The following is a 15,198-nucleotide window of genomic DNA, read 5'->3' as shown; positions in this document are numbered from 1 at the left end:
CTCCTTCTGGTTCAATCATGATCGTGAACTGGGTGTATCAGGATGTGATGCTTGTTTCAAGGCTAATCCCAACTTGGTACAATGCCCCGATTGCAAGTAAGTCCATTGTCCCAACACACCTTCCTGTTCCCTGCTTACCGTCTGAAGGGAAGTCTGGTATTGCAATTCACAATGCACGTCGGCCAGTCCATCCTATATAAATTTCTGATCAAGCAAACTAGGCCTAAAGCGGCTACGAGACGAGCATCATATGAGGCTGTGCCCATCTATGCAGATCCTATTGAATGCCCTACAAGCCCAAGTTTCGGGCGATGTTGAAGCATGCCGATTGGCGCGCAAAGATGTTCTCCTGGTTTTACAGCTCGTCGCCCTGCTCTACTCAAACTCTCAGGCACAGGACCTCATTCCCCGTACGTTGACCGACCCACCAACACAGCCAATCGACTTCCTCAACCCAGCTTCGGTATTTGCTCATCTCCTGCCTGCCAAAAACCCACCGAGGTTCCCGGTGCCCTTCCCATTCTTCCCGCTTGTGTCAGACCCTCCCCGACCTGGCCAAAGGCACAGGGACAAAATATTGTACTACCTGGCAAGCAGATTCCATAATAATAACTTTGGATGCTGGACTAGTGATATGGAGCCACTGGCCGATGGCATATTTCCTTCCGCGAGCAGTGAGTGTTCCGAGAGCCCGACACGGTGACCTAACAAAGTTTGCAGGATTATTCAATCATTCATGCCGGTAGGATGGGTCATTTGGTCAACTCGAGGTAAGCTCACTTCTCGTGCCTAGACCCAACTGCGTCGTGGTGTACGAAATTGTCGAACAGAAGGGCTTGGTCATGGAACTCAGGGCCGTCCGACCAATCGCGAAGGGAGAAGAAGTACATGCGACTTTCTGCATCGCCTCCCTCCGCTGATGTCGTCCTAGATCACAATCTCATATGTCGATCCTGCAATTTGGTTAGGAGCAAGGCGCAGCCTCCTGAAGATGAACTATGATTTCTTGTGCGACTGCCCAAAGTGTCAGGCCGAGGAACAACAGAAGGTCTACACCACCAGCGCTTGGTTAACAAATGAAGAGCGAGTTGCCGCCAGCGTCGAGCTCATACACCACTTCCTGCCGTTCGCTCCGGATGAACAGCTGAAAGCGTTCAGCAGTAAACTAGCTATCCCGCCTCTGCCCAAAGGGCTGGGGATCGAGGAGATGCCGCGAAGTGTCTTGCCTATGTTCAACTCGACTTATTTACCAGAGACGGCGCAGAAGTTCAGCGATAACGCCCATGATGGTTCGCTCAGCAACGCAGTTTACAATGGGAAAGTTCTTTTGGGGATCTATTTCGTGCACTATACCACATATTGGCCGATGATTGGTGAGTGATGCTTCTCTCTCACCACGCCGACCACGCCATGCGGGCAGTGTAGCGCTTTGAATTGTTTTTACTTCCTGCCGAGTCCACTCCCCCTTGCCTTGTCCCAACTTTTGATAATCTCCCTCCGTGGTAATTGAAGAGGAAGCTGTCTCACGGTTGTTCACAGGACTCCATTGTTTCGAACTCAGTAAGAGCATATGGAACAGCTACACAATAACACCTCCGACCACGCTGGCCGGCCGCAAAGGACAACTAGGCGAGGCCATTTGTTGTGCAGAGTGGGCATCGCAGATCCTTCAGGTATCTGTTGCACGGAAAGGGGATGGTGGATCCAACCGACCACCGACGGAAGAGATTGCCGAGTTTCGCGACCACATTCTTGCAGAATGGGTAGCCCTTAGTCCTGGATAGCCTTTCTACACACTCTGTAACGACGCGAAGTTGCCTACATTAGCAATTCGGCAAATAATCGGACAGCAGTTCTGCCACGCTCGTCCCAAGTGCAGATGTACCGTGTTTTCTCGGCCAGCTGGTTAAAAGTAGGGACTCGGTTGATCCTGTGTTTGCTGGCAGCTGAATGTTTGATGAAATGGCTTGATTCAGTGCACGAGATTGGCCCAGCGTTAATTGACGTTATACTAGATAATGTGTTATTCACAATGGCTCCTGGCCATTCGAACAATGGACCGTACCATGTCAGCGACGAGCCATCTGCCTAGTCAAGTTATCGATATACATCTGCAGCGTGGCATTGTCCGATTTGAGTTTGTCGATATCACTTTGTACAGTCTGAACACGGGATAGCATAACTGCACGGGGAGGGATTGAATGTTAACGAATATGATGAGTCGAGGATGTACGGGCATACTTCTCAGGTCCTCTTGCGCAGCGAGAATATCTCTGTGCTCATGTTAGAGCGAGAGCGCTCGAAATACTCATTGTTGGACTTACTTGATCACCTTCTCTTTCCGAATCGTATCCTTCACCACGTCTCCTGTGGGAACGTCTGCCACAGCCCCCCACGCCGCAGTCTCCTCGTACATGTTGCTTGTTGTTCCCCTGAAAGCCATTAAACGTTGGTGCGCCCGCAAAGACTATCTGTGTGATAGGGTGATGTGGGATACCAGGAAGATTGCGCGATATCGTATGTGGGCCCGCTGATGGTAATTGCGAAGCGCTGCGGACGCAAGTGCCAATAATCAAGGGATTTGTGCTGACAATCAGGGACTGCAAAACCCAATGCACAGCCGCATCAATCTATCCATCCTTCATTGTCCTTGCGGAATCATGCCATCCAGCAGGGTCATTAAACATCGCTTGATTTCATCATCGCTTGGAGGAAATTGGTATGGGTCGCGGCGGACCAACCTGAGCAGAAACTGCGAAATTCTTGCAGGAAGCGCACCCGAGGGAGAAGCGATAAACAAGGTGCGTATCGCGAGGATCGAGCAGTCGAAACCCATCCAAACCTTACGCTTGTTCGTCACTTAAGCATGTTGTCTTCTGATTGCTTTCGCCTTGTAGACAAGATTCGAAGTCCTTCCTAAGCGACAATGTGGCCGTATTCGGGACCACGCACTCGATCTAGACTCTTACCAGTATTGAGTGGAGGCACACTTCGTTTTACCATGCTTTGGGCGTATCCGAGAAACACTAATTTTGAGGGCACGTTGCGGTGCATAGTCATCCGTCCGTCGGTGGCCCACGAAACATTGATGCTCATATGGAGACGAGGGAAGTGTCTCTGTGCAGACATCTATTCCGCTCGCCACTATAATCAAGCCGTGTTACAACCTGGGAATTCCTCCATACACAAAGAGAACACAGGCCATGGCATGTTTTTGTCTTGAAAGCTTCAGTGCATCAGAGAGTGAAAATCGTGGCCAGTCGGAAGGTCCTGTTCGCTTCTCTGCACCCGGCTGGGAGGGACACGGATCAAGTTGTATCATGTTAAGTCAAGCGGCCCCTGTTAATTTTTGAAGAAGACCTGCAAAAATGCGGACCTCGAGGATTATGTTTTGCCTTCGCCAGTGATAGCGGACCGAAGATGTCCAATTGAATGAACTTAGTCATGGTTCGGTGATATCAGGCACATAAGGCCACAATGGGTACCTTGAATGAATGTGAATCGCTGTATGCACACTGGCATAGCGACTTCTAACCGGTGGGAAGAGTAGTCGCGCCTGGAGATCACGTCCGTCTTCCTGTACTCTAGGCATCAATGCCTGGGCCATTGCCATTATATGTATAAACAGAAGGCATCCAACTGACAATGCCATACATGGTGCAACACGTAAGGTTTCTTCCCACCAGTGCACGCTGTTGACCCAGAGCCTAGAAGCCGCCCGGCCGCCGAGCGCCCTCGATCTTAGAACCGTACGTTTGAATGCAAAGAAGAATAAAGTGCTGGTATGGATAGTCCTACCAGCCGTTGCCGCCGGGAGACGCGCACTAACTTGTTCTGGCAGCCACACGAGAGTGATGGAGGTATGTCATCTCGCGTGACTTGTGCAGAGAAATTGGAGTGGTACTCGGTCATTCCTGCAGGCGGGACAGGAACTACCGAGTAGGACACTAGTATTCGTGCCACTTCTGTCTAGCCGAAGTGCGTATCCTCCCGATGAACAGGATGGAAGATATCGTGTATCATGAAGAACCACTCTTGTGGTATAGAATTGGCCGCCTGATCCGCTGAAGAATATTTTGCAACACGTTCCTCCATTCATCGCGCCCGCTTGCCTTTTCCAGATGGACGCCGGTCAAACTACTCGCGTATTATCGCACGCGTTTCGCCCTGAATAAGCGAATGAGCAACAAAAAAGCCTAGGTTGAATGTTCTTTGTGGGAACAAAGCAAAGGCATGGTAACACGAGATCAGGTTCTGGAACTGAAGCAGCCCGCTGTGAATTGTGATCAGAGATTTCGCCACGATGCCCTAGCTGTCCCTAGGATTTTGTCCCGCTTGAATTGTGTCACAGAAAAAGCAGGAAGAGACTGTCACCCAAGGAAAGAAGATTTCTGCTGGCACATGTTTCCTGTGGACTTCATGACAAACAGGGGCGATAAAGAATCGCCAACCGGGGAGCCACGGATATCACTGCAGTTTTAGGGATGTAACAAGAGAAGTAGACAGACAAACGCTCTCGTTGGCTCATACGTGACTTCCGGAATAGTAGACTTTGTGAGAGAGTGGCTGCTGATGTGTTCTGTTGGACATGTCGCCTCATGACGGAGTCAAATTGCTTCCGAAAATACCGATTTCATTTCGATCGCTGGACAACCCTGACAACGACGTAGGCGGACTGCTTCGTTGCTGTTCACCTGCCTTCCAGGAAGGCAACCAGTTGCTCTGTGCAATTTCCATTTCCTTCTTCTTTCACTCTATTATTGGCTCCGAAAGTATAATGTCCAACTTTCTGTACGTCAAACTCATACATACCTCTTTCTTTTATCAAATTTTCTGATGTGGAGTCTGTCTAGTCGAGGTCTTGCGCGAAATCCGACCAGACAGCCGCAGCCAGCGCGCAGGTCGCCTACAACACCTTCTGCAGGCCAATTCCCGGACATACCTGGTCAGAATCAGTACCATGGAGTGTCTCCGAGTTCTCCTGGAAAGCCGCTTTATCTGTGTCAACCCTTTGTCAAGGCCGCTTTGGTGAAGGGCAGTTTCAAGACGATCGTCATGCAGCCGAAGTACTCGGAGAGGCTAGAGTGGATAGCGGTCAACAGTGTGTCATTCTGCCCTTGTCTCGGTGATTGAGCCATGAATGATGACGCGTGCTACTCCAGTCTTCGACTTCTTCAACAATCTCAATTTGTTTTACGGTGTACTAACGGAATGCTGCACCACCGCCACTTGTCCGACCATGTCGGTGGGCCCAATGTCCGTTCCCCTTACTAGCGATTCCGGGCCAAATCTCATATGTGTACCCTATCATAGGCTCGATTATACCTGGGTTGATCACAACAAGCGACAAATCAGACTACCTGCACCAACGTACATCGACTATGTGATGACCTGGGTTCAGAATCTCTTGGATGATGAAGGCACTTTTCCGACCAAAGCCGGTGCGTTCCTTTTTGTGGCATCATTGCTCTCGTCAATCAGCGCCCCCGCGGGCCGCGCGGCAAGCTCATCGTGCCGAGCACCTTCGACAAGCATTGTACTGATGCCCAATTCTGCAGGACGTGAATTCGCGCCCAGCTTTCCAACCACAGCCCGTCACGTTTTCAAACAGCTCCTTCGTGTATTTGCCCATATCTATCATGCGCATTATCCGGCCTTGCTCCATCTGCATTCTGAGGGTCACTTCAACTCTCTGTTCGCTCATTTCTTGGCTTTCGGCTTCGAGTATCAACAACTGGACATCAGAGATTTCAAAGGAGTTGGCGTAGCTGCTCTGCTGGATAAGTGGAGGGAGATGGGAGTGTTGGATGGATTGAATGTGCCGCCGAGTGGTGGATCTATGTGAAAGGAGAGTCGGAATGTGAGGCTGCTAGACAAGGAGGAACAAGATGGTCTCCGCGGGCCGGACGCAAAGGTTGTTTCTGCACCGCCCTGTCAGCCTGTGTTTGCCGCATGCCAGTACCTGTGAGAAATATAGTGAACCTGTACGAGTGACTATGCATAGTTGTGTTGGCAGACTGTCCTGATTCGTTTGATCAGGACCCCTGTGCCTGGGACGCAGCGCACCGCTGCCAAGGCACGGGATGGGATGCAAAGAGTAAGCAGAAGAAAAGCGTGGATATTGGAAACCCACCGCCAGCGCCTCTTCCGTCATCCATCATCAGACTAGCCTTGCCAGTCTGTCGGATTGCCTAATCCACAGGCGCCATGGAAAAGTAAAGAAGCCGTATCTCTTGCGGGCATGTCGCCTCTTTTTTTCTCGCCTCTTCTCCTTTCGATTCGGATGACTATATTCAGGAGAAACCCGGAAAGAGAAGGTAGTCGTACCAGAACACCCCTTTTCTCAAATCGGAACAGGCCATGCCGCATACTTTCCTTCCTCTTCTGTCTCCTACCCTGCTGTCCTCACCCCGCTTCTCTTCTCATGCCCGGTTGTACTTTGTGCTTATGTTGTGGCTGCTCCTCGAGCTTCATCGGCGGTCATCTTCCTCATGGCGAAACCCACATGGACCCCTCCAAGCGGCGTCATGGCGCCCTCCGCCTTCAATCAAAAATCTCTTGAGGTCTGCGATCTGGCAGCAGAACGCTGTCCCTTGTCTTCTCACCCATCTCCCCCGGTGAACACCAATTTCCCCCATCACCGACCCCAAGCAATGTCGTCCCTTCCGTACCCGGCCATGCCCTCCCCGCCTCAACAGCTGCAACATCTTGAGTCTTTCCGAGAACGCTCTCTTCAACAGGCCTTTACTGCGCCAACAAGAAAACAGAACACGGTGAGTCTGTTCGCTCACTATGGGGAGGGATGCGGGCAGAGGGGGTGCGGGCCGCTTCTATGCGCTTTCTGAGAAGTGTTTGCAGCAGTTTCTGATTGTCCTGACCTGCTGTCATTCCAGGCGTGCGACGGATGTCGGGCGAGAAAAGTTAAGTGCGTGCATCCTATTGGACAACCAAAAGTTCGTCCCCATTCTTACCCCACAGTTCTACGGAGCCGTGGTGCTGACATCGGGCCCTGCAACTAACAGTGTGACCACTGTACCCTCAAGAGAATGTCTTGCACGTACGTATTGTTTGGTGTTGCCCATGTACATTGGCTTGATGGTCACACGCTCAGGCACGTTATTCAAGCCGCTACCCAAGAACGCAAAAGACAGAAGGCGGCACAACATACAAAGTCTAGAACAGCCGCGGCGTCCCCAACGCCAGGGCAGGGGACGCCACAGCAAAGCCCATCTCGACGGACGTCCTTCAACGGAACGACGATTGCAATAGGTTCACCGGCCCCTACACATCAGTCCTTGGAGTCTGGATCGTCTGGGATGGTGGAGGCCATTGGCTCCCGTCAAAGCTCCCCAGGCTCAACTTCGACAACTTCGACAGTGCAGTTGATAGCATGGCTGCTTGCGCCGGATGGCGAGGCGTCTACGCCGCATTCGCAGGGGTTGTCAGGCTGGCGTGGTCGACAAGGCCAGTCCATGCCAGCGTCCGAGTCGATCACTGGCGAGCTCTCCCCAGTGGACCAACTGCTTGTGGAGGATTACATGCGCAACGAGTAAGTGTTCCGCTGTATCGCCTCGACCATTAACCAACCGAGTCGTATTTGGTAGATTTGCACTGGACCTAACTGAGACTTATTTCCAAGTCAGCGGCTTTGAACTTGACCTGTGCCCAGACTAACTAGCTAGTAGATTGTTCACATCCGCATCCCTTTGCTGAATCCTGACCTCTTCCGGGCCCGTCTCCGTGCCTCGGTTCCCTCTACCTCCCTTCCCATACCACCAGGCTATTCTTCGATTGCGGAAGCGCTCGGACCTCCCTCGCCCGCTCTGCTTGCCACCCTGATGGCCTGCGGAGCTAAGTTCTCCGATCACCATCTCATGCAATTGGATCGAGAGACGAACGGAGGCAGCAGCCGCATTCAATCCCGTCTCCTTGAGCGAGCCGTGGAGATTGCCGAAGCCGAGAAGGTATTCCGCACTGCGACTCTTGAGAACGTAACCCTTTCTATGATACTGGAGGGGATGGATCCATGTAAGACGTTTATAGTTGTTTTGACGAATTGCTCAATCAGTTCCTCCAAGTAACCTTAGGACGACCCGACCGGCCTGACGGTGAGTTTGTTCACGCCACTGACTTGTACCTTCCAATGTGAACATACCATTTTTACTAGGCCCAGGTGGGTTTTGGTTGAAAGTGGCCGCTGACCACATCTTTGCCCTTGGATATAACAAGGATTCAGTCGTTTCGGCAATTCCTGATGTAGAAACTAAAGGACGTGCCTACTTCGCTTGGTGGATAACATATGTAAGCACATCCCTCGGAGCCAATCGATTCTGGGCTCACTCATTTATCTCAGCTCACAGATGCCTATTCAGCGGCCTTCTTCCGGAGAAAACCTGCTTTGTGAGTGCTTTTGGTCCCCAAAGGAAGATATGGGGCTGACTCCTTTTAAAAACAGGAGTGACCATGATCACAGCCATGCGCCTCCTGTTGCCATTGACACAACTCAATACAGCGATCATTCGGAGTTTGCAGTGAGTGACTTTGGTCCCCAGCAATCCAGGGTCGTCATTGGACATTCCGCAGATCTGGCTATCGGCAGTTTATGATCTTGCGGTTGCGGCCCGGAAGCTCGCTGTGACTGCCTTCTCCGCTCGATCACAGACCCGTGGCATTGTGGCAACAGAGCTCCGTGAGGTAGCAGCACTTCTATATCGCTGGCGGGACAACCACCTTGCTCGGGTTGGTGTTCCTACCACCATGCAGGTGGACTGGGATTACCTAAAAGCCATCACCTGCTGTGCGTCCCATTATATTACATGTACTCGTGTGGGCCTCATGAAATGCATTAGGCGTGAGTGATGCGAACTACCACGTGATGTGGATCATTGGTCACCTCGCAATACTTGACTTTGATATCAGTCCGGGCGGGTCCAACGTCGCTCAACCCAATACCCCCCCGGTGGATACAGATTCCACCCGTCTTGTGCAGGACTTGAAAGCGGAATTTGCATACGAGGCTCTGCATGCTGCCACACGCATTTCAGCGCTTGTACGTGATATTTTCTTGGATTCAGAGGAAGGTAGACTAATAGCCCTGTAGACAAGTTTGCTCACGTCCCACGGCTACCTTAGACTGGACTACAACGTGCTCCATTATGCCATTTATGCGGCTGGTCTAACTCTGGCCCGGGAAGGAGCACCGGAGACGGTCAATTGCATCGCAGGGGTGAGCTCTCTTCATAGAGCGTTGAGCTACAAAGTTAACGTGTGATGTAGCTGCGCCAGTATAGCTCAGCATATCCGGATGCTGGACCCGAAGCAGATCATATATCAACAATTTTTGCTCAGACGACGATGACACAGCACCAGACTTCTGCTCGTCACGCAACTGGCCTACAATTTATGCCCTTGAACACCACCACTGTCTCTTCCCTGCCCCCCTTACGCTCAGCTGAATCCACCGCCATTGATCTAAACGACCCAGTCATGAGCGGTCCCTCCCTAGGTCTGAATTCGGAAATTGGTGCGAATCACCAATCCAGCTCTTTGCCCTCTGCTCCATTCCTTGACTTCGGACCAAACGTTTCTCTCCTTCAGCCACCTGATCTTGCCAGTGCGGTTGCAGAGCCATTTTTGCGATTGGGACTGTCCGTCGCTCCTTCAACACAAACACAACGTGGCCAGGCGTCGATCAATGACGCCAGCACTACCACCCAACGGCTGCAAGACGAGATAATGGAAGGAGATGTGCCGGAACATCTCACTAACGACGCTTTCGATCATTTGCTTTTCGAATAGGAATAGGAATAACCCTTCTGTGCCAGAAGATGTAATCAGCTGTCGGACGCCGTCTGCTGCTCTCATGTGCGTGATTCTCAGTAACAGATAATGTATCGGCTCCATCTCCCACTATCGTCCTCAAAGCCGTCTTCGCGCTATGATAGATACTGATACTGTACGATGCGCACACCCGGTAGCACGCTCAGAGCGTGCCCGGATAGGTTACTTCTATTGCCTGAAGGCTTCGATAGTTTCGAGGGGCCAAGTAAACTAGACAATTCTCATACTCAGATCTTGTTCCAGTTGACCTATAGTTTCTAGAGCACTGATGACTGCGTTAAGAAACGTAAACCGGGACACTGGTCTGAGAATGATCTGGCCGAGGGCTATTTTCTCAAGATATTCAGGATCATCCAATTCTTCCATACAAGATGCACTGACGGCCGCGTGGCACCTGTACTTCTCTCGCCAGCGGCTCTGGCCTGCAGGATCTTATATATTCCACAGTCTTGCGGCTTCTTTCCTTCTCTTGAGCACTTGCTGGCTCTCGATTACGACCTCGAAGTGTTCCAAATATGGAGATCAGTATCCAGGCAGTCCTTCCACGGTACCGAAAGCACAGGATCCATGTGTTAATCACCGGCTGTTCTCCCGCATGATGATACAAGCCTTACCGTTTTCGGAGTCGTGCTAAGATTCCTCGACATGGTACCGGTCTACATATGGGGGCATACGTGACCAGCAAATGGGGGTGCCATCATATCAACGCGATTCGTACAATGATAAGATTTAGTACTTGTCCTCCCCCTACTGTCCCACGAGATAGCTCTCGATCTGTGACGTACAGCAGAAGCCAGGCGGTACGATAACAATGAATCGGGCTGAAATCTGACCGCTCGTAATGCAGGCCCTCATTCATGCTTTCGAAGTCCAGCAACCACTGACGATAACGTTGCCCCTTTACTCTGGACTGGCCCGTTCCCTTCCACTCTATCCGCGCAAACCATCACCGAGAGCATTCGAGCGACTTGATCCCACTTGGATGCGTCACTTTCAGTTCGATCATCCCCATCTTCTTCCTGATCTGACGAACAGGTCTGTGCACATTGGACACGTGCACGTGGCCAAAGAAGACGTATATAGAGGGCGACCGTGATCGGGCAATCGATAGTGGCCCGGCCTACTTTCAGTTCTCGAAGCTTGGTGGATGGTAATAGATTGGATGGTGGAAACGGGACTGCGTTCTTGGCGCAAATGTAGCTCAATTCGAGCTCCTTCATATTGGGACAGTTTTGGGCCAAATATCCACAGGAAAGAAGTGTTAGTCCAGAGGCGAATGCTAACCCCGATTCGTGGCTTGACGGCACCGCAGGAATATTAGAGAACCAAGTAATTGACAAGCATGTGAGTCGTGGCCAAGCAAGGGAAAGCAATCGCACATCTGCATCTCCGAAATCCAGTTCAAGGTCGGCATGGGAATCAACACTACACTTGAGGCACTGTAGGTTGTGGCATCGATAAAGTGGTGCGAAAGTTTTCCACTCTAGGGTTCCCTCGTCGTCTTCGTCGTCCTCCAGCGTCTCCACTAGCTGTGCATGTAGGGATAGAAGCGTCACAGCAAATTCCGGGATGAAGGTGAAGACAGTCTTGAAGACAGGAGACGAGAAAGTTTTCTCAGTAAGCCGGAGGGCGAGATGTCTTAGTGGCACGGTACGCAGGGCGATGAGCAAGGGGAGCGCAACAGTGCTGGTGGTCTCGAGGTCTAGGGCGTGCAGCGAGACGAAGCTACCGGTTTGGATAGAAGCGGCAAACATAGTCCTCTCAAGGGAAGTATAGTCTTCGTCGTTTCCCGCATCTGCTAGACCGAGACATCTTAGGGTCGGCAAACGTCCGAGGGCCTGCACGAGGTTTGGCTGAAATGTGATGAAGTCTGACTCGAAATGTTCGAGAGCAGTGCCTTCTATCAAACTCGTAAGTTCCGGGAAAGACACAACGTTCGGATATTTAAATCCGTAGAGCTTGAAGTATTTGAGCGAAAGACAGCGCCAACGCAGTTTATGTAGGAATGCACCTATATGTACGTCCCACTCCAGCGAGTCGACTCGATCATCCATGGTACAAGACGCGGTGAGTTGTTGAAGAGAAGGGCAAGTAAATGCCGCCACAACTCCTAGATGCTCAGTGGATGAAAGCTGAAAGCTAAGAACGCGTAGATTCGGTAACATGGCTTGGCTAGAGATTCGAGTAGAAGCGATAAACTGCAAATGACGCGTCAGGCGGACACTGTCGGCCCCAGGCATAGCGCCGAAATTGAGCGCCAGCGAGCGAACCATAGAAGCATATAAATCGAAGCGCGCCCATCGATGTTCGATACAGAGGGGCTGAGCGGATGTTAGAGTGCTATATGCGCACGGCATCTGGGCCACAGTACCTGATAGTCAACGCCGATGGCGAGGTTGATGAGATTTTCTAGGCCAACTTGATCCAGTTCATTCCACAAATAGCTGGAGGCAGCAACATGAAAAGATTTAGCAGTTCGAGCAACTGCCGCGAGTGTGGAGCGGTCTAGCTTCTCCAGGATAAGATGTACGAGCTCTGGGATGAGAAAGGCACTCGTCCAAGCGCGTGGCAAGACGTCGATCTTCACAGGATACATGGCACCTCGCGTGACCATGAGCTGCATTCTACAGAGTCGACGTGCTGTTGAAATAGGCTAAGAGTGATAAGTAAGAGCAAATCAACCGGCGTTCTTGTTGACAGACGCAGAATGAAAATGGAGAGACGTTGCTCTTGTTTGGGCACGGTGGCTGTGGATAATTAAACCCCTGTTTCTCCTCCGTTCACTGGTCATCCCTGACCACTGACAGCATCCATGGGTCGAAGCGCAAAACTTCACAAACGTGTGGTATGAGTTGGGGCTTTTGGAAACAGCGTTCTCAACTAACCCAGCTTTACAGAAGAAGAGCAAGTCCTCTACACATTCCCACGCGGTCCTCAATTCTATCCCGGCCACCACCGCCGTCCCGGCCACCGCGAAACGGCGGTCTACCACCGGCCTTAAAGCGAAGGCAAAAACCAGTTTAGGGTCACCTAATGCTGGCCAGCTTCTTGGCGGAGCAGATTACGTCACGTTGGCAGTGGGTGGAAGGCGGAGAGCGAAGAAGGAGGCAGAAATGCTTGCGAGCACATCAGGAAATCTTGAGGGGCATAGCGATTCTATCCGGTCGTCAAGATGACGCGAATGCCACCGGTTCATTGTCGCGATGATTCTTGTTTGATAAGTAATCTTCATTGTAAAGCAGTATTACTCTAATACCTACCGGGAACATTCGTGGCACCATCAATGTCATTGAACACTCCGGCCGGCAGACTCTTCTACCCCAGTGCCAAGCCCTAACTAATTATAACCGGTGCGGGGGGCTCGGAAGCAAACCCGCTTCTGACCCCTGCTCTGCACCTGTGTGTTACGTCAACTCACCTAGTCGTTGTTCTGGATCGAGGCATCTCCTCTTATCCCCCTCATCTAGTCTAGCTCACCTGTCAACAGCGACCGGTGCATCCAATGTACCGGACGTGCCTTTATGTTACCAAGCGGCACAACAACAGTAAAACGACAGTCGCTAGAGACGCGTTCCACCTGCTTACTTCCTCAATTCTATTCGGCTGGCAATACATCGCTAGAATCCCTGGACATTCTGGTCAGGGCACGTGAGACATACCCTCGCACTGAAAATCGAAACTTCCACTGTTTCGCCTCCTCTTGCGCCCTTTCTTGAGGACGCGGAGACAGGGGCTAACTGTACTCACATCGAACATGGACGAGGCACGCGACCACCTCCTCATGATGGGTGGTTGTACTCATTCTCCCTCTTCGACTTCTGTTTCCCTTCCTTTTCTCTCCCTCGCTCTATCCCACCACCACGGCCGTTCAGAAACTCCCTCACTCATACTGTGACGAGGTGGCTTGCTTATCCTCGCATCACGTCGATTACACCACATTCTTTTTCCGATCTTTCATCATTTTCTTCGCAGAACGGTAAATGCTGCAAGATTGTGTGATCCACCACTCGAATCGTTATACCATGGCCGAAATCCAGCGCCCCTTGACAGCTGAAACTGTGCCACGTATCGGAAGAGCGCGATTGCTTCGCGCACTCACGGTGGGAAAACCGCGTGCGAAGGCTCCGCAGACGGTCAGAACGTTGGGGGAAGAGCATACCAGCCATGTTCAAGGATCAAGTACGAACGGTGACGCACTCTCCCACAACAAGCGAGTGCTGGTTCCTCCCACGCCTATTGCCAGCGATGCGGCATCTTTCAACAGTGCCGACGTGGAGAATGTTTCCCACATGTGAGTGGTTTTTTTCTCAGCCACCTGATCAAGTCACTAACGAGGCCAAATAGTTCTCCTGCACGTCCCGCAGACCGGGCTCCTTCGACGAAAGACTGCCCTCCTATCCCAACAGATTCTGCTTCAATGAAAACCAAGCAGGGCTCTTCACCTACTTTTTTGAAGCGCTTCAAGACACGGTTACGCAGTATGTCCCGCGGCAAAGATGAGGTTCCTGAAGCGAAGGTGGATGCACCGCCCATCCCCAATATGGGTGTACCAAAGAATCCCAGCATCACACTGGTTGTCCAAGCGCCTACCTCGAGACCTCATGGTCCAGTGCGTCGCATGTCGAAAGCAAGTTTACTCGCCGCTTTCAGTAACAAGTCGACGGCGTCCCTTGTCAAAAACGCATCTGCGGAAACACAAACGTCTGATAGCAAAGCACCCCCTCCATATCGCTCCGCTCTTTCCGATGCTGTGCCTCTCCCCGAGGGGAGAGGAGAGGAGGTTGCCCAAGGAAAGGACGTCGATCCCACTCTCGTGCCTCTTCCGGAGTCACCCATCATTTCATCATTGGAAGTCGATGGCATGATGGAGTCGCCTACACAGGAGAAGCATAATGAGTTGGAGTTGGGAGGCACCGTAACCAGCCGCCGCAAAATCATCTTGCAGGAATCTCCCGATATCATTCGCAGTCGTCAATCGCCAGAATCCCCGGTTAGCAAGCGTAGCGCGATACAGAGTGGCAGCAGATCGAGCAAGTTTTTTGTAGGAGATTCCGACGACGAGGAGGACGTGGAGGAGGTAAAACAGACGACATTGCCGTCGGATTCACCGCCCAGTAGCCAAAGTCCCGTATCACGAAGCGCAAGGATTGGCGGCTCGCCTGCCGAACGCCCTACAAGGCGTCCAACCAAACGTGGCACAGCTTCACCTACGGAAAGAGGTAAGACAAGGTTCTCCATGTGGAGGAAAGGGGCAGATGTGGCAGTACGTGATATTTCTAGATTCTTTATCGCCTCCTAATTCATCACAGGCTACTCTTTCTGATCTCCACCCGCACAAACGTGGTCCATCAATGGACA

General features: G+C 51.6%; 7 protein-coding genes across 7 annotated transcripts; 5 read left to right on the top strand and 2 right to left on the bottom strand.

Moving 5' to 3' along the window:
- Positions 1-17: 17 nt before the first annotated feature.
- DACRYDRAFT_17900 (uncharacterized protein) lies at positions 18-1,784 on the top strand (the record flags this gene model as incomplete). Its single annotated transcript, XM_040771316.1, has 7 exons — positions 18-96; positions 222-410; positions 631-674; positions 721-770; positions 794-884; positions 932-1,373; positions 1,540-1,784. The coding sequence occupies 7 exons, from the start codon at positions 18-20 to the stop codon at positions 1,782-1,784; spliced, it is 1,140 nt and encodes a 379-aa protein (XP_040625627.1).
- Positions 1,785-2,069: 285 nt separating this feature from the next.
- Positions 2,070-2,407, bottom strand: DACRYDRAFT_41625 (uncharacterized protein; the record flags this gene model as incomplete). Its single annotated transcript, XM_040774503.1, has 3 exons — positions 2,070-2,182; positions 2,242-2,273; positions 2,325-2,407. Coding segments are annotated over 3 exons (228 nt in total), but the record flags the coding sequence as incomplete, so codon positions are not given.
- Positions 2,408-4,678: 2,271 nt separating this feature from the next.
- Positions 4,679-6,110, top strand: DACRYDRAFT_24306 (uncharacterized protein). Its single transcript, XM_040773633.1, has 5 exons — positions 4,679-4,791; positions 4,854-5,101; positions 5,163-5,256; positions 5,314-5,441; positions 5,559-6,110. The coding sequence occupies exons 1-5, from the start codon at positions 4,778-4,780 to the stop codon at positions 5,843-5,845; spliced, it is 771 nt and encodes a 256-aa protein (XP_040625625.1). The 5' UTR covers positions 4,679-4,777; the 3' UTR covers positions 5,846-6,110.
- Positions 6,111-7,046: 936 nt separating this feature from the next.
- Positions 7,047-9,798, top strand: DACRYDRAFT_110626 (uncharacterized protein; the record flags this gene model as incomplete). The annotated part of the gene is made up of 12 exons (XM_040769092.1): positions 7,047-7,057; positions 7,112-7,549; positions 7,605-7,638; positions 7,686-8,028; positions 8,079-8,108; positions 8,168-8,301; positions 8,354-8,400; positions 8,456-8,531; positions 8,584-8,797; positions 8,850-9,049; positions 9,101-9,226; positions 9,277-9,798. The coding sequence occupies 12 exons, from the start codon at positions 7,047-7,049 to the stop codon at positions 9,796-9,798; spliced, it is 2,175 nt and encodes a 724-aa protein (XP_040625624.1).
- A 988-nt stretch (positions 9,799-10,786) lies between these two features.
- On the bottom strand, positions 10,787-12,454 carry DACRYDRAFT_118518 (uncharacterized protein; the record flags this gene model as incomplete). Its single annotated transcript, XM_040770592.1, has 3 exons — positions 10,787-10,864; positions 11,220-12,161; positions 12,212-12,454. 3 exons carry the CDS (start codon positions 12,452-12,454, stop codon positions 10,787-10,789), a joined length of 1,263 nt encoding a protein of 420 aa, XP_040625623.1.
- A 198-nt stretch (positions 12,455-12,652) lies between these two features.
- On the top strand, positions 12,653-13,016 carry DACRYDRAFT_57103 (uncharacterized protein; the record flags this gene model as incomplete). The annotated part of the gene is made up of 2 exons (XM_040775415.1): positions 12,653-12,685; positions 12,738-13,016. The coding sequence occupies 2 exons, from the start codon at positions 12,653-12,655 to the stop codon at positions 13,014-13,016; spliced, it is 312 nt and encodes a 103-aa protein (XP_040625622.1).
- A 1,189-nt stretch (positions 13,017-14,205) lies between these two features.
- Positions 14,206-14,999, top strand: DACRYDRAFT_24305 (uncharacterized protein; the record flags this gene model as incomplete). The annotated part of the gene is made up of 1 exon (XM_040773632.1): positions 14,206-14,999. A coding segment is annotated over exon 1 (628 nt), but the record flags the coding sequence as incomplete, so codon positions are not given.
- Positions 15,000-15,198: the final 199 nt, after the last annotated feature.

Source organism: Dacryopinax primogenitus (assembly GCF_000292625.1).
Source record: "Dacryopinax primogenitus strain DJM-731 SS1 chromosome Unknown DACRYscaffold_18, whole genome shotgun sequence".
NCBI classification, from domain to species: Eukaryota; Fungi; Basidiomycota; class Dacrymycetes; order Dacrymycetales; family Dacrymycetaceae; genus Dacryopinax; species Dacryopinax primogenitus.
Note: the sequence above shows the minus strand (reverse complement) of the source record. Positions and strands in the feature narration are given on the sequence as shown.